General features: G+C 40.6%; 1 protein-coding gene across 5 annotated transcripts in view; it reads left to right on the top strand.

Moving 5' to 3' along the window:
• RBMS2 (RNA binding motif single stranded interacting protein 2) overlaps positions 1–20,907 on the top strand; it is an 85,021-nt gene that overhangs the window by 55,782 nt on the left and 8,332 nt on the right. For all 5 annotated transcript variants that reach the window (XM_037848400.1, XM_037848399.1, XM_037848395.1 and 2 more), the window contains 7 exons: positions 3,827–3,885; positions 4,734–4,825; positions 6,201–6,358; positions 10,430–10,509; positions 10,646–10,755; positions 11,031–11,077; positions 11,254–11,347. In XM_037848400.1, the coding sequence (XP_037704328.1) occupies positions 3,827–3,885; positions 4,734–4,825; positions 6,201–6,358; positions 10,430–10,509; positions 10,646–10,755; positions 11,031–11,077; positions 11,254–11,347 (640 nt within the window). The remainder of the gene's footprint in view (positions 1–3,826; positions 3,886–4,733; positions 4,826–6,200; positions 6,359–10,429; positions 10,510–10,645; positions 10,756–11,030; positions 11,078–11,253; positions 11,348–20,907) is intronic.

The raw sequence follows: 20,907 nt of genomic DNA, 5'->3' as shown, positions 1-20,907 counted from the left end.
TCTTAGTGAAAAGATTCCTGTCCTTACACCTGAAGTAGAAATGCTCAGAATCTCCACAGATACTGATTAGAAGGCGCTGAGAACTAGCCATGGGGATAGAATAAAGTGGGACTAACCAATTGATTTCCACATTTTGGAGTGTCTCTGCTACTGGAGATTTTCCTAGTGAATTAGAGGAGTCCTCAAATCAGTGGATAAAGAAGAAGGTAGAAGAAGGGGAAGAAAAGGGAATAAAAAGAGAAAGAAAGAGGCTGCCACTCTGCAACTTTCTCCTGAAGACCATTTGGTGTTCTTCAGAGTAGATTTGAGTAAAGAGGTAGACTGTGGCTACTGTAGAATTAGTGCAGTTAGGAATGCTGGAAAAATTTCAGGAGTACAAAGATGCCTAGCTCAATTCCATTGGGTAGAAAAGCACATGTTTCAAATCCCATATTTGGGAGGATGATTAGAGGAGAGTCTGGGGGTAGGGAGGGGGAAAGAATTGAGTTTGGTTAAATGAATGGTAGAAAGAGCTAGAAATAAGGACCTTAGACTGTGTACATTTTCTGTCTTTTAAAACTTTTTATTAAAGTATAACAATCATACAGAAAAATGTACAAATTCTATGTGTGTATAGCACCATAAATTTTCACAAAGTGAACACACCCTTGTAACCAGTCCCCAGGTCAAGAAATAAAAGTCTTCAGAAGCCCACCTCTCAGTAGTAGATAGAATTTCTTCACTACCTTTACTATCTCCCCCACAGGGTTATCAACTGACTTCTAAATAATAGATCATTATGGCTTGTTTGAACTTCATGTAAATATAATCATACAGTTCATTCCCTCTTTGTATCTGTCTTCTTTTGCTAAATGTTGTTTGTGAGAGTCATCCACATTGTTAGGAGTAGCAAAATTTTGTTCATTCTCCTTGTTTTATAGGATTGTACCACCATAGAACTACACTACAGTTTGTTTATCCATTCTACTGATGCTACACATTGGATTGTTTTCACTTTGTGATTATCATGAATAAATAGTGCTGCCATGAACTTATATGTGTCTTTTGGTGCATGTGTGTACCCATTTCTGTTGGATATACACCTAGGAGTAAAATTTTTGGGTCATAGGATATACATCTGTTCAACCTTTGTAGATACTACTAAACAATTTTCTGAAGTGATGAAACTAATTCATAGTCCCATGACAGTTGCTCCAAATCCTAGAGAGGCAGAAAATTTTGCCCCCAAGATGCAGTTATATGAGGCATCAGAAATAGTCTGGAAGGGAAGCAACCCAAGTGTCCATCAGCTGATGAATGGATAAACAAAATGTGGTATATACATACAGTGGAATATTATTCAGCCGTAAAAAGGAATGAAGTCCTGATACATGCGACAACCTGCTTGAACTTTGAAGACATCGTGTTGAGTGAAATAAGCTAGACACAAAATGACAAATGTATAATCTCACTATTTGGAACAATTAGAATAAGCAAACTCATAGAGTCAGAATCCTGAATATAGGTTACCAGGGGACAGGGTGGGGTTGGGAATGGGAAGTTAAGACTTAAAATGTACAGGGTCCCTTTTTGTAATGATGAAAATGTTTTGGTAATGGATGATGGTGATGGTAGCACAACATTGTGAACACAATTAACAGCACTGAAATATATATCTGAATATGATTAAAAGGGGGAAATGTATAAATGGTAACGGAACAAAAATATTTTTTAAAAAATCCATGAAACTACACTATACAGTGAACCGTAAGTTAAACCATGGACTTGAATTAATAGTACAATTATAAAAATGTGCTATCATAAATTGGAACAAATGTTCCATACCAATGCGAAGTGTTGGTGATGAGGTGGAGTATGAGAATCCTGTATTTTATTCATGATTGTTCTGTAAACCCACAGTTTCTCTAATTAAAAAAGAAAGAAAGAAATAGTCTGTAAATCCCTTACTCTTCTGAGGTAGTGATTTGGTCCATTTGGTGTGGCCGTACTAGCAACAGGCCTCAGGGACTCAATCTTTAAAGACTATGTGTATGTATAAAACTGTTCCTTCCTTAACCTCAGCTTAACTTGCTAGAAAGGCATTTAAGTAGAATTTAGGGGACTGACTTGATCTAGGACTAGTAATTGGGGGTGAGGGGATGGGAATTGGCAGAAATGTTGGTTTATTAGGGAGAAACTTATTGCAGTCTAGGTCCTCCTGCACCCTGAGTTTCTTGTACACAAATACAATGTGCTGCAAAGATCCTTTCACACCACAAAGGTAGAGAGGAACCTCGATTCTATTTTACTGTACTTTTAGACCTTTATTTTGCCCTTCCCAACAGTTGCCCTATCTTTTGCTGTGTCTGAAAGGATGAGAATAGGCAGGGCCAGCAGGTAGGATGGAAGTAAGGGACCCAGAAGGGAGCTGTGGAGAAGTAGGAGTGAGGCAGGGAGGGAATCCATCCTGAAGAGTTAGGACCAGGGGAGGGCCGAGAAGAGCTGGGGGTGGGGGTGGGGGGTGGAACCCTCCTGGATGCTGCCAGCAGGAGTTAAACCTCTCTAGGAAGGGTGTTTCCCACGCAGAGAAGGACTTCCTGCCTTTGTCCCAGTTGTCTCTCCCGGAGTTTTAGGAAAGTAAATGTTGCTGGATCCTAAGCCCCATTGGGCAGAAAGGAGAGGTATGGAGTCTGGGCCTAGAACTCCTGGTTCTCTTCAACGGCTCCTTCTTCCTTGGAGGAAGCAGCCACGACCCAGCTGTTGCCAGCTGCAGTGGAAATTCTGAGCGCAAGTCTCAGGCTGCTCTGACCACAGCAAGCTCCACCCTGGGGCCTTGATAGGGATAGCAGCATGTGTGTCCTCTGGCCTATAGTCAAGACTTCTCACGGGCTCCTCCCCTGGCCTGTTTGAGAAAGAATCCAAGGACAGATCCCTGAAGGGCTAGTCTCACCGCATCCATTCCCACCCCAGTTTCAACTGTTCTTTCCCAGCCTCCAGGGCATTGCTTGACTTATTCTGTCTTGCCCATTGGGTCACAAAAGCTCCACTGAAAAAATCAGCGAGGGGCCACCAAGGAGTAAAACAAATAAATAATGTGTTCTTTTGGGATGAAAAGAGAGGTGGGAAAAATTGCTTATTTAGGGTATTGGTCTTAAATTCAGTTGCTGCCAATTGTCCTCGATTAGATCTTATCCTTATGACTGTAGTGACTTCTGTTCTGTGTCCTTAATATTTTCACCCTCCTGGAGTGGGACATAGAGGCTTTCTTCTAGAGGAATACCTCTAATATAATCTCTGACCTGTGATACTCCACTGCTCGGGTTTTGGGAGGTCCCACATGACTGCTGCCAAAGTATAATTTTTTTTTTAAGTTAGAAAACATGACTTGTACAAATACAGAATGAACACATGTCAAAGATGTGTTTAACTCATTAATGAAGAAACCAGTAGGATGGGAAATGGGTTCAAAGAACATTTGAGGAACTGAAGGAAGAATGTTGGAGTAAGAATGCTAGGTTAGATACAAGACTGCTTTATGTCATACAGGACAATGAAACCAATAATCTTTGTGGTTGTCTTTACTACTGGACAGAAATAATTTGCATTTCTACTGTAAAATATCTATACATTGATATGTATCTTCAATGTCTGCACCCTAACAGTAATAAATAGTAAGTCAAGCAAAGAATACTTCCTCCTGAAATATTCCTTGGATTGGCCTTTGAGACAGTGTTCCAGAATGACATTGAATGCACATGCAGTCCTCCTTTTGCCTTATTATCAAGTTTTCGATATTGTTTCTTAATACTGCTGTTGTACCTGGTCTTTGCTTTTCCCTCTCCCTTAGATATGGCAAGATTGTCTCCACTAAGGCCATACTGGACAAGGCAACCAACAAGTGCAAAGGTGAGAGGACAGCTGTCCGTGGGGTGGAGAGCAGCGATGAGCCAGGCCATCCCTGGCCTCTGCCCTTTACTGCTGAGTGTTCCAAGTACCCAGTGCCAGGGAGGAGTCTCTGAGGTTTTCAGACTTAAAGGACTAATAGATATTCATATTCCTTGGTGAGCAGGCAGCTAAGAGTCAAAATGGCTGTTTTGGGGACCCAAGACCAAGTGACGGCCCACAGCTCCTTTGAGTCCTTTGGGCTTATTCTGGACCTCATGTCTCCCTGGATTGGGTGGTAGAGATGGGGAGGTGAGATTGTTTCTTCTGGAAAAGCAATGTAAATGCCTTTTTGGGGGGTGGGGGTGGGGAGAGGGTAACTTGGTAGATGTTATTTTCTGAGGATGAACAGTGTTATTGGGGTTTTGAGCAAGTCTAGATGGGGCTGGAAGAGAGGAAGGGAAAGGGCTGTAGGTTGGGGTGAGGAGGTGACTGGTTATCTGCTCAGAGAGGTTGCATTCCCTGCGTGCCTAGCATTTCTGACGTATGACTGGAAAAGAGGAGAGGTTGGCTGTGGGTTATTAGAAGAACCTAGTTCCTGAAACCTTAAATCTAAAGGGGAAGGGGAGTGAGGTGGGAGGGGGAAAGGCAGGGATGACACAAGGATCTCACTGCCCGTGGCACTGTTAGCCATAAAGTAGACCATATCTCACAGAATTTTCGAAGCATGTGACCACCTGAAACCTTGTAATTTCTGGCCCCTACCACTTCTATTTCATGGCATCATAACTGTTTGTCCATCTCCTGAAAGCCCTGAACCTCCTACCTCCCTTACTCCTCCACCTCCCAGTGACCCTGCTTCCTTGTTCCAGGCTATGGCTTTGTGGACTTTGACAGTCCTTCAGCAGCACAGAAAGCTGTAACGGCCCTGAAAGCCAGCGGTGTACAGGCACAGATGGCAAAGGTAAGGGCACGACCCCATAGCCATTCCTCCAAGGGCTTTGGGGTTAGCCCCAGAGTTCCTGTTCCAAGGCTTCCAGACGGCTTCAGAGTCGGGAAGTTGATAGGCAAGGGCTACCCGCAGTGCTTTTGGTCTCTGTCTAGCCAAGCGAGCCTGGGCCAGGGGCTCACGGAGCACCCCCTGGGCTGCTATGGGACAGAGCCTGTGGCAGGTGGCTCTGCCAACTCTGTTCCTCTCCCCAAGTGACTGGAAGCAGGCCGGGGGCTGCGGGGGCTTCTTTCCTTCCTCCTGCTGCTTCTCCATCTCCATTCGGCCACTTGCCTACCAGACAGCTTGTGGTGATTTTGTAATATTCCCCTTAGAAGCCAGTTGTGCAACTCAGAAACAGAGCAATGCTCTCCACCTCCCAATACCGTTCCCCGCGGGGAGGAGTAACGATGGGGGAGGGAAGTCACAGCAGAGAAGGAAACTGTCCCTCTTTCTCAGATCTGTCTGGAGTTACTGTTTCCATCTAGACTACTAGAAAACTAGAGGCTTTTCTCTCCCTTTGCCTTTCTGAAGCAGTTAGGAATGATTATTTGTGTGGCGCTGATGAGGCAGGCCTGCCAGGCACACTTCTGTGATGGTTAAAGAAAAAGGAAGCTCTGAAGGGAACGGCAGAAGAGGCAGTGAAGGTTGCTGGTGACCCAGTGTCCAGCGCGGGATGACTGCCCTGCCCTCTGAGAGGCTCCCCCTCTTCTTTCTGGAGAGAAGCCCACTGACCGTGGTGCTTAGGAGCCTTAGGGGTTCCTAGCAGACTAGAACCTTCAGGGCTCCGTGCTGACCCAGGGAGCTGCACATTGTCCCTTAGTGCAGCTCCAGCACATTGTCCTTCCCTTTCTCCTTCTCCCCTCTTCCTGCTTTCCCTCCATCAGGGAGAGAACAGGAATTCCTACTTAGAGGATTCTGCTGTGACCGGAAGTGGGGGAGGGGGAGTGACTCAAAACAATCCGGCCAAGGAGCAAGGCGGTCCAAGAGAATCCAGCCTCTGGGACCCACTGCTGGGGAGGGCTGGGGTGGGGGGAGTTGGGGGTGCGTTTCTCGGCCTGGTTCTTAAAGAGACAGCTAGTTGATGATTTGTATTATGAGTTTGTACAGAAATGATCTAATTACAAATTACGGGTTTGTGATAGAAATATTAAAGCTGCTTTTTTTTTCCTGGACTTAATATATATCCCAAGGTAGAGGGACTGGGTATTACAGATAGTTGAGGAAATTCTTTTTGATTTTATGGGGCTCCTCTTACTGTCTCTTTTCTGAGAGGTCATTTGGTGGATGAGGGCTGAGGGTGCAGAAAGGGTAAGAGATGTGAGCTTCATTTTCTCTTTTATTTCCATAGCAACAGGAGCAGGACCCCACAAATTTATACATCTCAAACCTTCCATTATCAATGGATGAGCAAGAACTGGAGGGGATGCTGAAGCCCTTTGGCCAGGTTATCTCCACCCGAATCCTTCGAGACATCAGTGGGACCAGCAGAGGGGTTGGCTTTGCAAGGTGAGGGGTGCCAGGGGTGGGAAATGATGAGGTTATGAACGTCACTTAGGAAGTAACTAAAAAATCTGTGCCACCTCATCCCAAGGGACCAAACTGTCAGACAAAAGCACCTGATAGTGAACCCAAAGTCCAGTTTATCATTAGAGGTAACAATACTCAAAACTCCATTTGCCTCCAAATCTTTATTCTTTGTCCCAGTACTTCCTGCTACTCTAACCTTTGTTTCTTTGGTCCTGATCCAACCAGAATAAAATAATCCCACATATTCTTTCAGTTTATTGAGTCCGATATCATCCTATTATCTCATTTAATTGTTACAACAACCTGTGAGGTGAATACATTTTACCAATGAGGAAACTGAAGCCCCAGTATGAAGTGACTTGCCCTGGTTCTCACTGGAGTAGGTGGCAGAGCAGAGCCCTAGTCCTTCTGGCTTCAGAATCAGTAGGATAAAATAGAAGGTTTGATCTACCCTTTCAGATCTGTTAGGAGGCCTAGATTCTAGAAGCACCTCTGCCACTATGTGATCTGGCTGTGTGATCTCAGACCTTTATGAGCCTTGAGGTGGAAGAAATTGATTTAGGTGAGTGATTTTTATAAGCTGTTCCCTGGAGCTATGGAGGTCTCCAGGGTACCCTCTGTCAGGGCTCAGGGGTCCTTGTTTATAGGGTTTTCAGCCTCTTCTAGCTCACTTAAGAAATGATTCTGCTTTTATTTATTTTAAGTATTTAGTTTGAAGGGGGAGTGGTTGCTTTTTTGAAATGTTTGAAAACTACGGAGCTGAAGATTGCTTTTTGTTTTGTAGTAGCCGGTCTGGTCCATGATCAGTTCCAGACTCCTGATAGCGCCACCTGCTGGCCATCCCGAGTATAACTCAACGGGCGTTCCTAGGCTTGTGGCCATCAGACTTGACTTGCTCCCAAACCTTGAAGCAGAGGTTCTCAAACTTTCTCAGTTCATGGCACTCTTAATAGTCACAGTAGTTTTTCCACAGCTCCCTAGACAAAAAGAAATATGTAACAGCTCTATTTATTAAGTAATTAAATGATCTAAACAACTTAATAAATATTTGTGTCTTAGCAACTTTGTAGCAGTTTGGACAAATAATACACCTACAGTGGAAGAGAAAATATTTTAATTTCTTTCTTAAATAACTATACTTACTAATGGGATGTATGTACCTGGTAGGCACTGCACAGCTTCTCAAATGTTGGAATCAGATTGGATTCCTCCACCCTCATTCCCTGTTACACTTCTATTTTCTTAGGATACTTGCTTTTGTCACAGCAACTGTTGTAAACCCAGGTTTGCAAAGATATGACATTATTTTTTTTTATTATTAAATTCAGTTTTATTGAAATACATTCACACACCATACAATCATCCATGATATACAATCCACTGTCCACAGTATGATAACATAGTTATGCGTTCATCACCACAATCTATCTCTGAACATTTTCCTTACATCAGAAAGAACCAGAACAAGAATAAAAAATAAAAGTGAAAAAAGATCACCCAAATCATCCCCCCATCCCACCCCATTTGTCCTTTAGTTTTTATCCCCATTCCTCCACTCATCCATACACTAGCTAAAGGGGGTGTGATCCACAAGGTCTTCGCAATCACACTGTCACCCCTTGTAATCTACATTATTATATAATTGTCTTCAGGGGTCCAGACTGCTGTGTTGGAGTTTGGTAGTTTCAGGTATTTACTTCTAGCTATTCCAATACATTAAAGCCTTAGAGGTGTTATCTATATAGTGCATAAGAATGTCCACCAGAGTGACCTCTCGACTCCATTTGGAATCTCTCAGCCACTGAAACTATTTCGTCTAGATATGACATTATTAACATTGTTTTCGGAAGGAAGGTAGAGTTATCTAATGTTGAAATGGTAAATTACTTTGAGTTAGTAGTTCACTCAGTATCCAACAGATGTTGCTGTATTTTCTTCAAAAAGTGAAAATATTCCACACCGTGTCTTTGCGAGTTTGCTGTTTGGGAACCATGGCTCTAAAGACTTTTGAAAAACTATTACATATCCTGCATGTTTCTATATTAATATCTAAAATTTTTCTTCTTACTTTTAGATTCTTTTAAGAGGTATAGTTTCCAGCAAATTAGAAATGTTGACATTTTAAAATAAACTGTTACATCATTTTTTAATGTATCCAGATGAGATCTAACTGTCATAGCAGTCTGGTACACAAATCGTCCATTTTAAATATACATGGACCATTTCTTTTTTAACAGTCATAAATCTTACATCATACTTAGAGCATTCCTTTTTTCTTCTTGATCTTGTAGTTCCATTCCATTTCCCTACAGAATTTTATTCTAGAGTAAGATATTTTTATAGTTGGAAGTGGATTATTCTTTCATGCTTCTCTGCAACAAAAATATATAGAAATAGATTTTTTTCCCTGTGGCCGTAGGGCCCTAAGTATTAATCCATAAGAAATGTATCTTTACAATTATTAGTTCACAGTTGCTCAAAACAACATAAATACATTAAAATATTGACACAAAATTATTTTACGTAAAGTAAATTTTATTGAAAATGCTGCTTCTATGACATGGATGTTTTATTTTGTTTAGATTTTTCTAATTAGGTCATGTAGCCATCAATGAATATTGTTTATTACTACAGCAGGACAGATTTAATATCAGTCTGATCCTGTTTTTTGTTTTCATGCTGAGAAATTTTGTGCACATAAGTAAGTGGAAAGAGTTTTATTAAAATGAGAATTCTTTGAATTCCCTCTGAATTATATGCCAAGATCCAAGGTGATCTGTCATCAAAATTGATTTTTTATGTGTCAACTGACAATTTGCTGAAGCCCTCCAACTTTGTTGGTAGGAAAGAAACACCCGACTTACAAAAGGACTTGTAACTCAGTCATCAGTGCCTCGTGTTGAGATCTGGGATGAGTGAGAAGTAAATTGAGAGGCATAATTGTGGGAGGACCTTCAGCCTTGATCACTCTCAATCATGAGCTCTCCCTCAGGCAGATCATTTTTAGGGAGGAGTTTGTGAGGAAGTTGAGGCTCTGAAAGTGATTTTCTTAAGATTCTTTGGAAAGACTGTAAATAGTAGGAGTAGCCCAATTGAAGACTAGGATAGCTAATGTGTGGTTTTCTCTAAAAAGTTCCATTTGAGGCCTTTTAAAAGTTACCTCCTTCATAGGAATTGTTCATATTTTAGTGGTTATGGGTATATAAAGTATACTGAGACTTGCTTTAAATATGGAGAGAGGGGAAGATACTGTACCTCGTATTATATAGATCATTATAATTTTCAAAACACATTTACATACATTATTGCATTTGAACTATACAACCCTATGTGATAAAGTAGCTGGGTGTTATCTATAAAGTACAAATGAGGAATGGATCCAGAGGGTTTTCGTGAGTATCCCAGCTCACAAAGGTATTGGGTGGTGAACTGGCTCTGAAATCTAGATTCCTTACTCAGTAAGTACTCTTTCCCTTCACAAGATACTTTAACTTATTAGTTTCCAACTGTTTTTTTTTTCCTATCACCATGTACCATGGACCCTTTCTTAATTAATTGTACCTCCTAGAGATGCATGAATTCCTAATGATGTTACCAGTGTGAATCAGACTTCGATAATTATATCCAGAAGCAGAAAATAAATACTGGCAAATTATTAGCTTGTACAGTTTTGTCAGAGTAAGGGAACAATTTCCGTTAGGACTTTTTTTTTAATAAAAAGTAATAGTAACAGCCATTATTTCTTATATTCTTATTTATTACCAGATATAATATTAGGCCTGTCCATCAACATCTTCTTTGGAATATTCAGAGCTTGAAGACCGCCATTATTCCTTTGAGCACTCCTACAGGAGCCAGCTCAGACCTTCATTAGAGGGTTGGGGTTGCCTCTTCAAGATTCCTTGAACTTGTATGGAGGGAACTCTTGTGTTTCTGTAGGAACAACTTTTGGAGCATTTGTGGGGCTGGGGACTTAGAGATTTCTCTTTGAATGTAGGGAGAACACAGATCCTGGAGAAGCTAGAGCCTAACCCCTCTTGTGCTCCTTAGGATGGAGTCCACAGAGAAGTGTGAAGCCATCATCACCCACTTTAATGGAAAATATATTAAGACACCCCCTGGAGTACCAGGTGAGGCATCTGGGAATCAGGCTGAGAGGGCCACAGGTTGTTACTTCCAGTGACGATTCTGGAGGAGTGTTGCATGAGTGAGAGTTGGCTAAGTGAGATGGGACTCAGCGTGCCTGTCTGCTTTCTCTCTTGGCAGCCCCATCTGATCCCTTGCTTTGCAAATTTGCTGATGGTGGGCCAAAGAAACGACAGAATCAAGGAAAATTTGTACAAAATGGACGGGCCTGGCCAAGGAATGGAGACATGGTAAGAGGACCCCTGAAGAGACAAGAGTATTGAGGGTTTTAAAGTAGAATGGAAATTACCATGGCTTGATGTCTGTGAGCTTACAGGGCAAGCTTGAGACTCCTCAGTGTGAGTCACAAATCGGATTTTGCAGCCTGCACAATAAGAACAGCTATTGTGGGACTTGACCAGACTTCACCTTAATCAGTTGAACTAAGTACACCCTCGGCATTCTGGGCTTGCTCCTGCTCTCACCCAAGGGCTGACAATATGAACACTATGTTCTTTCTTTATAGGGTGGTATGGCCTTGACCTATGACCCCACCACAGCTCTTCAGAACGGGTAAGGGTGTTTTATGTAATAGGCCACCTGAAAATGACAACAGCATCAGTCCAGGCACTTGGATGTTCAGTTTGATTTTCAAGCAGCATTTAGTGGGAACCAGCTGTGCCTGTCGGTGGGGAAATTTACCTTGCGGCTCCCTGTGACTCTTAACTGATTGAGGTTCCCTCCTGCAGGTTTTACCCAGCCCCTTATAGCATCACCCCCAACAGGATGCTTGCTCAGTCTGCACTGTCCCCGTATCTTCCATCTCCTGTGTCTTCATATCAGGTATGTTAATGCCCCAAGGAGGGTGAGGTGGTTTCCCCCACCATGTTGTTTCAGGTGAAGGAATATAAAGCTGGAAAAAGCTTGTTTTTTTGGTTTTCCTTTATTCATGTTACACGCAAATAATTTTACATGAAAGCATAAAATGTCCTCTTTTTTTAAAATGCAATTTTATTGAGATATATTCACATACCATATAATCCATCCGAAGTACACAATCAATGGCCCACACTATCATCATATAGTTATGTATTCATCGCCACACTCAATTTTAGAACATTTTCATTACTCCTAAATAAAGAAAATAATAAAAATAAAAAAGAACACCCAAAATATCCCATATCCCTTATTCCCCTTATTATTTATATATATTTTTGTCTTTATTACTCATCTGCCCATACACTGGGTAAAGGGAGTAGCAGTCGCAAGGTTTTCACAATCACATGGTCACACAATAAAAGCTATATAGTTACACAATCATTATCAAGAATCAACTCTACTGGATTACAGTCAACAGATTCAGGTATTTCCTTCTAGCTATTCTAATACACTAGAAACTAAAAAAAGAAATATCTATGTAATGCATAAGAATAACCTCCAGAATGACCTCTTGACTCTACGCGAAATCTCTTAGCCAATGAAGCATTATTTTGTTTCTTTTCCCCCTTTTGGTCAAGAAGGCTTTCTCAATCCTGTGATTCCAGGGCCAGGCTCATCCCTGGGAGTCATGTCCCATGTAGGCGGGAGGGTAGTAAGTTTATTTGCAGAGTTGGCTGGGAGAGACAGGCCACATCTGAGCAATAAAAGACGTTGTCTGGGGGTAACCCTTAGGCATAATTATAGGTAGGCTTAGCTTCTCCTTTTCAGGGATAAGTTACATAAGGGCAAGCCCCAAGATTGAGGGCTTGACTTATTAAATTGGGAGGCCCTAATGCTTGTGATAATATCGGGAATTCCCTAGGTGGGTAAGTTTAATATTTCCACATTTTTTCCCAGTCCCTCAAGGGGACTTTGCAAATACTTTTTTATTTTCTGCCCAAAATAGTCTGGGGTGTATCGGGGTATTTCATTAACCTGTACAGAATAACAGGATCTCATTCTCTATTCTGGGTTCCACGTAATTAAATTGTATAAATAAACTGACCAGACAGGTTAAATTAGATAGCGTGCTACAGAGAATATAAATCTTACACCAAATGAATGTCTCTTAAATAACAGTTTAAACTCAGGAATAGATGTGACTGCTGTAAGAGCTTACAATCTAGGAACCTTTACAGTAAGCCTTATTGAACAGTTTAAACGTGCTCTTTTTGCTGCATCTACGGTGAGAATGAAGACCATTCTCAGCAGCCAGACTGTTGACATTCTAGGAGGTGTCGACATGCTGAAGAGACACAGTTATTGGGAAGGGCCTCAGTGGAACCCTGTGGAGGGACATCAATCACATCAATCTCCTTGGAAAGAAAAAGAAGAGGCTTAGGGTTGACAAGTTGTGTGGTCATAGAAAAGAACTGGCTGTAGTCACACTATCTGTAGTCATGGACAGAACGTGGTCAGAGGTGTTACTCTGGGCTTCCATTACAAGATGAGATCTGTGTATGCTCACTTCCCCATCAGTGTCAATATTCAGAAGAGTAGGTCTCTTGTTGAAATCCAGAATTTCTTGGGTGAAAAATAAATCTGTAAGGTCGGATGAGGCCAGGCGTTGCTTTTTCAGTATCTCAAATTCAGAAAGATGAGTTAATTTTTTAAGGAAATGAGATTGAACTTGTGTTAAATTCAGCTACTTTGATTCAGCAAGCAATGGTTAAAAACAAGGATATCAGAAAATGTTTGGATGGTATCTGTGTCTCTGAAAAAGGAACAGTGCAGCAGGCTGATGAGTAAGATCTAAGAGTTGTCCAGCTATGGAAGGAAATAATATGCTAAACCTTTTTGTGATATTTTGAAAGATACAATAAAATTTATCTGTTTTTAAAAAAATGTAAACTGTGATCCCATTATATACAGAGAGACTGGTTTGGTGGTCTCTCTCATTTACCCTTTTTTGTTTAGCCATCCCCTTCCTCTCCTCCCACCATCCCCGCATGAAAATCCAGTCTAATTACCTAGTATGTAGCTTCTTGAAAATTTTTATTCATTTGCATATACATACCTGTATGGGTTTGTTTTCCAAAAATGAAATCATATCAAATATATTTTTTACATCTCCCCCTTCTCGCGTAATGGTAACTTAGACCAGGAGTTCTCAAAATTTGTTCCTTGAACCGGTGGTGTCAGCATCACCTGAGAATTTGTTAGAAACACAAAATCTTGGAACCCACCCCAGATACAGTGAATTTGAAACTCTGGGTAACCCAGCAATCTGGGGTTTAACAAGTCCTTCATGTGGTTCTCCACCTGGAGAACCTTTGCTCTCATTATTTCCTTTTTGATGGTTGCCTTGAATTTCATGCTGCAGATATCCCTGAATTCTTCATCAATACTCCAGTGAAGGGCATTCACTTGGATTTCAGTTTTTTGCTGCTACAAGTAATGCTCCAGTAAACATCCTTGTACCTATATCCTTACATTTGAGTGCTTTTATTTTGGGGAGCTGGAGTCCCAGAAGTGGGATTGCTAGGTTGAAAAATATAGGGATTTTCAGTTTTACCGATGTTTCCAGATTGCTTTCCACAAAGGTTGTGTTGATTCACATGTCCACTAGCAATGTATGAAAGTACCTATTTCCCTCCAGCCAGATATGTCATGGCTCTTTTAAAATGTTTCCTAGCTTGATGAGTATAAAGTGCATTGTTACTTTAATTTCCATTTCCCTGACTGCAGGTGAATTTCGCATTTTTTTATGTTGTCATATTTTGAGTTGCTCTTCTCTGATTGCTTCTTCATATGCTTTGCTCATTTTTCTCTGGTTATTTGTTCCTTTTCTATCAACTTATAAGAATTCTTTGTATATTATAAGTATTAATCCTCTGAATGTTACAGTTGTTACAGATTTTTTTTTTCCAAATTTTAATTTTATCTATTGACTTTGTGGTCCTCAATCTTTACCTGTACATTGGTATCACTTGGAAAGCTTGTTGAAAGCTTAGGTTGCTCAGGCACCATGCCGAGAATTCCAATTCAGTAGGTCTAGGGTGCCAGGCCAGACGATGCATTTCTAGCAAGTTTCCAGGGCTGCTGCTGCTGGTCCAGAGAACCATACTTAGGGGAATCATTGGTTTTTGCCACACAAAAGTTTAAAATTTTATATAGTTACATAGGCCTAGTTTCTCTTTTATAGCTTTTGAATTTCCTGCCTTAATTAAAAAGAACTCCCCAGGCCCTAGATTGTGTACATATGGTCTCCAAGATTTTATTTGTTTTTACACTCAACTGTAATCATTGGGAATTTATTTTTGCATAGAGCGTAAGATAGAGGTCCTATTGTAGTTTCTTTCAGAATGTTAACCAGTTTTCCTAGCACCAAATTATTAAATAATCCATCCTTTTCCTATGAAATCAAAGTGCTACCTTTATCATATAATAAATAATGAGATTTATTTCTGTCTTCTCTATTCCATTCCAATGATCTTTGTGTCTATTCCTATTCCAATAATATATTGATTTGCTTACAGCAGTTTTTCCATAATATGTTCCAATTATAAAAGTATATATTAGACAAAACTCTCTTCTCCACTCTTTTTCATACTTTTCTTTGCTATTCTTGGGTATTTATTCTTCTACGTAAAGTTTTTTTTTTTTAATTTAATAAATTTTATTTTGAAATAGATTCAATCTTACAGGAAGAGTTGCAAAAACAGTACAAACCCCATACATAGAACTCCATCATACCCCGACCCCCTCCCCCAATACCGCGATCTACCACCTTTAACATCCTGTCACATCACCATTTCTTTTCTTTCCCTCTCTCCCTCCCTATCTATCATCCATCATCTATTGCTCTGTCCTCTGAACATATGAGAGCAAGCTGCACATATCTTTGATCAAACAATATAATTCACATATACCTTTCCCATGGACAAGAACATTGTTTTATGCAATCTTAAGCAGAGCTAAGAAGTTCAAGAAATTCAACATTGATACAAAGCTTACATTCTATATTTCCTTTTGTGTGTGTGTGTGTCCCATCTATGTCCCTTTGAGCCTCCTCTCCTCCATCCTCAGATCCCATCCAGGATCATCCTTAGCATTTAATTGTCATCTATTTAGACTTTTTTTTTTTTTTTCCAATTGTGGAAACATATGTATAGCCTAAATCTTCCCATTCCACCCCCTCCCTAGCATTCCATTAGTGGGATTAATCACATTTAGAATGTTGCAATGCTATCACCTTCCCACCATCCATTTCTAGAAGTTTCCCTTCACCCCAAACAGAAACCCTACTCTCATTTCTTAATTCCCCATTGCCCCTTCCCCCACTTCTTGGAACCCCTACTGTACTTTTCATCTCTTTGGTCATATTCTCTGATACTTTATTTGTGTTTACCGTGGGGCTTAAATTTAACATCTTAAATCTATAACAATCTTGTTTTTCTCTGATACCAACTTAACTTCAATATGACACATAAACTATGTTCCTATACTCCATCATTCCCCCCCTTTATGTAGTTCTTGTCAAAAATTACATATTTTGCATTGAGTCCAAAACCACTGATTTATCATTACAGTTTATGTATTTTAGATCCTGTAGGAAGTAAATAGTGGAGTTATAAATCAACAATACAGTAGTATTGGTATCTATATTTACCATGTGATCTTTACTGGAAATCTTTATTTCTTCATGTAGTTTCAGTCAATTGTTTAGTGTCCCTTCCTTTCAGCCTGCTCAACTCCCTTTAGCATTTCTTATAGGACTGATTACTGGTGATGAAGTCCCTCAGCTTTTGATTATCCGGGAATGTTTTTATCTCCCCCTCATTTTTATCCTCCAGGTGTTTGTGAATTCTCCAAGTCTCTGATGGTTATTGACTTCTATTTGTATTCCATTGTGGTCAGAGAATGTGCTTTGAACAAATACATTTTTTTTTTTTAATTTATTGAGGCTTGTTTTTATGTCCCAGTATATGGTCCATTCTGGAGAAAGATCTGTGATAACTAGAGAAGAATGTGTGTCCCGGTGACCTGGGATGTAATATTCTATATATGTCTGTTTAAATTTTCCATTTCTCTCTCTCCTTTCTTTGTTTCTCTGTCAGTAGGGCTTCCTTTAGTATCTGAAGTGGGGCACGTCTTTAATTAGCAAAATCTCTCAGCATTTGTTTGTCTGTGAAAAATTTAAGCTCTCCCTCAAATTTGAAGGAGAGTTTTGCTGGATAAAGTATTCTTGGTTGGAAATTTTTCTCTCTCAGAATTTTAAATATGTCATGCCACTGCCTTCTCGCCTCCATGGTGGCTGCTGAGTAGTCACTACTTAGTCTTATGTTGTTTCCTTTGTATGTGGTGAATTGCTTTTCTCTTGCTGCTTTCAGAACTTGCTCCTTCTCTTCAGTATTTGAGAGTCTGATCAGAATATGTCTCGGAGTGGGTTTATTTGGATTTATTCTATTTGGAGTTCGCTGAGCATTTATGCTTTGTGTATTTATATTGTGTAGAAGATTTGGGAAGTTTTCCCCAACAATTTCTTTGAATACTTTTTCTAGACCTTTACCCTTCTCTTCCCCTTCTGAGATACCAATGAGTCTTAAATTTGGACGTTTTATTTTATCTGTCATATCCCTGAGATCCATTTCAATTTTTTCCCCATTCTTTCTTTTGTTCTTTCATTTTCTGTTCTGTGGTCCTCGAGGAGGCTGAGTTGTTGTCCAGCTTCCTCTTATCTTGTATTACGAGTATCCAGAGTCTTTTTAATTTGGCCTACATTTTCTTTAATTTCCATAAGATCTTCTATTTTTTAATTTACTCTTGCAATTTCTTCTTTATGCTCTTCTAGGGTCTTCTTTATGTCTTTTATATCCTGTGCCATGCTCTTCTTCATGTCCTTTATATCCTGTGCCATGCTCTCATTGCCTGTCTGTAGTTCTTTGATTAATTGTGCCAAGTACTGTGTGTCTTCTGATCTTTTGATTTGGGTGTTTGGGTTTGGGTTCTCCATGTCGTCTGGTTTTATCATATGCTTTATGATTTTCTGTTGTTTTTGGCCTCTTTGGCATTTGCTTTACTTGATCTCTAATTTGTCAGAACTGCAGCTTGGTGGCGTACACTTTCTCTATCTAACCAGCAGATGGCATCCGTGAGTCACCTATTCCCCTCAAGTCAGTTCTCCCCAACTTTGTGGTGTGTGGGGATCCGACTCTTGTGGGGTCCAATTGGTGCACTTAATTTGGGTGGGTTGTTGGTGCTGTCCTCCCTGAATGTGGGGCGTGTGGTTGGGTGGTTAGGGAGATGGGGCAGCTTTGATAATCAAACCTCCCAGGTGTTCCCGGAGACTTAAGGCTGTTCTCTGCCCCTGACCCACAAGTCCTTGGTATTGGCATAGGTTCCCTGGGATTTCCGAGTGGCTCCCCCTTCCCTGCTGTGTTCTTCCAGGACCTCTGCTGAGGGAGGGCCACGCCGCGTCACAAGTGTGCGCTGGCCTCCAGGAAAGCCCTGGGACACCGGGCCGTGCAGGGACGTTCCCAGCCCGCTTCAAAGATGGTTGAATGGGATGCGTTAACTTCCCCCTTTCTGCACAGCTCCACCCTCCCAGCTCCGGGACAATCAGCTGTGGGTGTATTAAAGGCCACTGTCCACGGCCGACTCTGTGGCATGTGCACGGTGCTGCAGGAAAGACTCCCCTCTTGGGAAGATGCTGCAAGTTGTGTGGTCCTTTCTCCCTTTGGCTCCCCTTTGCTCCCCTGGGCCTGAGATAGTCAGCAGTGGGTGTGGGAAGGGGTATCCTCCATGCCAGATGCCTAGGCGTTAGCCCAGCCCGCTCCTGCTGTGCTTCACTGCGGGGCTCTCCCCGTCATATCTGCAGCTGCTCCCAGGCTTTTTTTTTTTTTTTAAAGAACTAGTCCGTCTCCAAACACCAACCCACCATTTGCCCACACTGCAGCATGGTTGGGGGACTTTCAGCCGACTCACTCACTCGTTTCAGAATGCAGACTCCTGGTTTCACCAAATGCACGGTCCCTGTAGATTTAGCAGACCTTGTCTGGCTGGTGCTACTCTGGAACTGGTGTTCTGGGTCACTTTCTGGTTTTTAACTAGTATTTTTCACGGAGGTGTTTTTTTGCCCTGTCTCACCTAGCCACCATCTTAGGTTCTCCTGTATATAAAGTTTATAATAGTTTATCAAATTTAAAAATCTGTGAAGGTTTTAATTGGAATTACATTGAATCCATATATTAGCTTAAGAAAATTGACTTTTTAAAAACACTAAGTCTTTTCACCCAGGATATTCTATCATTTTCATGTTTTCAAATCTTATTTTATGTCCTTCATTAAGATTTTTGTTTTTTTTAATCTAGGTCTTATGCTTTTCTTGTTAAATATATTCCTAAGTGTTTTATAATTTTTATAAGCATGTCTGGTAGTTATTGATAGACTGAAGGAAAGCTATTGATTTATGTTCATCTCTCTTGTATGCTGCTAACTTAACATATCCTCTTATTCCTAATAGTGTTTTTTTTTTTTTCCTCGCTTGTCTGGGGTTTTCTAGGTGTACAGTTGTATCATCAGCAAATAATAATATTTTTATCTTTTTTTTCTTTTTTTTCCAGTTTTAAACCAACTATGTATTTATTTGATTGACCCTATCCTATGATAAATTGCTTTAATTGCAGTGTAATTATAATGGTTTTAACATTTCTCTGTTTAAGTTAATTCTAGTGGCTAGTTTTTTACTATATTTTTATATAGCTATTTACTATCTTTTTACTATGTTTAAGAAGTTTCTTTCTTGTCCCAGTTTTACTTTGAGTTTTTTTTTTTAATAAATGGCATGTGAATTTTATCAAAGGTCTTTTCAGTGTTTAATATTACAGTATGGTTTATCTCCTTCAATTTTGATTTATGTTTATAGAGTTTCTGGTCTTGAACAATCCTTACATTTAAAAAAAATAAACCCTACTTGGTTATTTTGATGCACTTCTGGATTTGCATTGCTAATATTTATATTTCTTGCATTTAAAAAATTGAGGTATAATTCACATACCATAAAATTCACCCTCTCAAAGTGCATAATTCAGTGGTTTTTAGTATATTTACAAAGTCGTGCAACCATCGTCATTAATTCCAGAAGATTTTCATCACCTCAGAAAGAAACCCTCTACCCATTAATAGTCACACCTCACTCCATTTTCCCCCCAGCCCCTGGCAACTACTAACCTACTTTCTATCTCTACAGATTTGCCTCTCCTGGACATTTCATGTAAATGGAATCAGACTATGTGATGTTTTATGAATATCTTCTCTCATAGCATTTTTTACAAGGTTTTCCATGTTGTAGCATGCTTGTATAAGTACTTCAATTCTTTTTTTTTTCTTTCTCCATAAAAATTCAAGGTCTAGTTACTGATAAAACTGCAAAATGAGCACAGGTTCAAGAGCATCTTGCTCCCTTCTCTCCTCACCCTCCCACCCTCCCAGCCTCTCCGGGGTTGGCCAGAATGAAGGCAGGTGCTGGCCAAAGGGTCAGAATTCTGCTGCTGGCAAGGTTGTGGGCTCCACACAGCAAAGGAGGGAGGGAGGCATAAGGGGACAGGTCTGTGTCTCTTGTTTTAAAAATTATATTCATGTAGAGAGTTATTGCTTTTCCTCCAGTGGGGCCAGAGGGTTCTCAGTGAGCAGGAGCTGCAGCTCCAGGGCCCAAGCTTTCTTCCACCTCTTCAGAAGCAGAGGGTTGGATGCGTCTTCAATCTTTTTTATCTCGTTTTGCTCAGAGTCCACGTGCGTTGTGGCCAAGGCACTGGTCATCTCCTCCTTGGCATCCTCCTACCACTCCTTGTCCTTCTTTAGGACCTGGTTGGCGTGCAGTGGGGTTTGAGGGACATTTTTTTTTTAAATTAAATTCAGTTTCATTGAAATACATTCGCACACCATACAATCATCCATGGTATACAATCCACTGTCCACAGTATGATAACATAGTTATGCGTTCATCACCACAATCTATCTCTGAACATTTTCCTTACATAAGAAAGAACCAGAACAAGAATAAAAAATAAAAGTGAAAAAAGAACACCCAAATCATCCCCCCATCCCACCCCATTTGTCCTTTAGTTTTTATCCCCATTTTTCTACTCATCCATACACTAGATAAAGGGGGTGTGATCCATAAGGTCTTCACAATCACACTGTCACCCCTTGTAATCTATATTATTATATAATTGTCTTCAGGAGTTCAGACTGCTGGGTTGGAGTTTGGTAGTTTCAGGTATTTACTTCTAGCTATTCCAATACATTAAAACCTAAGAGGTGTTATCTATATAGTGCATAAGAATGTCCACCAGAGTGACCTCTCGACTCCATTTGAAATCTCTCAGCCACTGAAACTATTTCATCTCATTTTGCATCCCCCTTTTGGTCAAGAAGATACTCTCAGTCCCACGGTGCCGGGTCCACATTCATCGCCGGGAGTC

This window comes from Choloepus didactylus, chromosome 8 (genome assembly GCF_015220235.1).
Source record: "Choloepus didactylus isolate mChoDid1 chromosome 8, mChoDid1.pri, whole genome shotgun sequence".
Taxonomy (NCBI): domain Eukaryota; kingdom Metazoa; phylum Chordata; class Mammalia; order Pilosa; family Megalonychidae; genus Choloepus; species Choloepus didactylus.
Note: the sequence above shows the minus strand (reverse complement) of the source record. Positions and strands in the feature narration are given on the sequence as shown.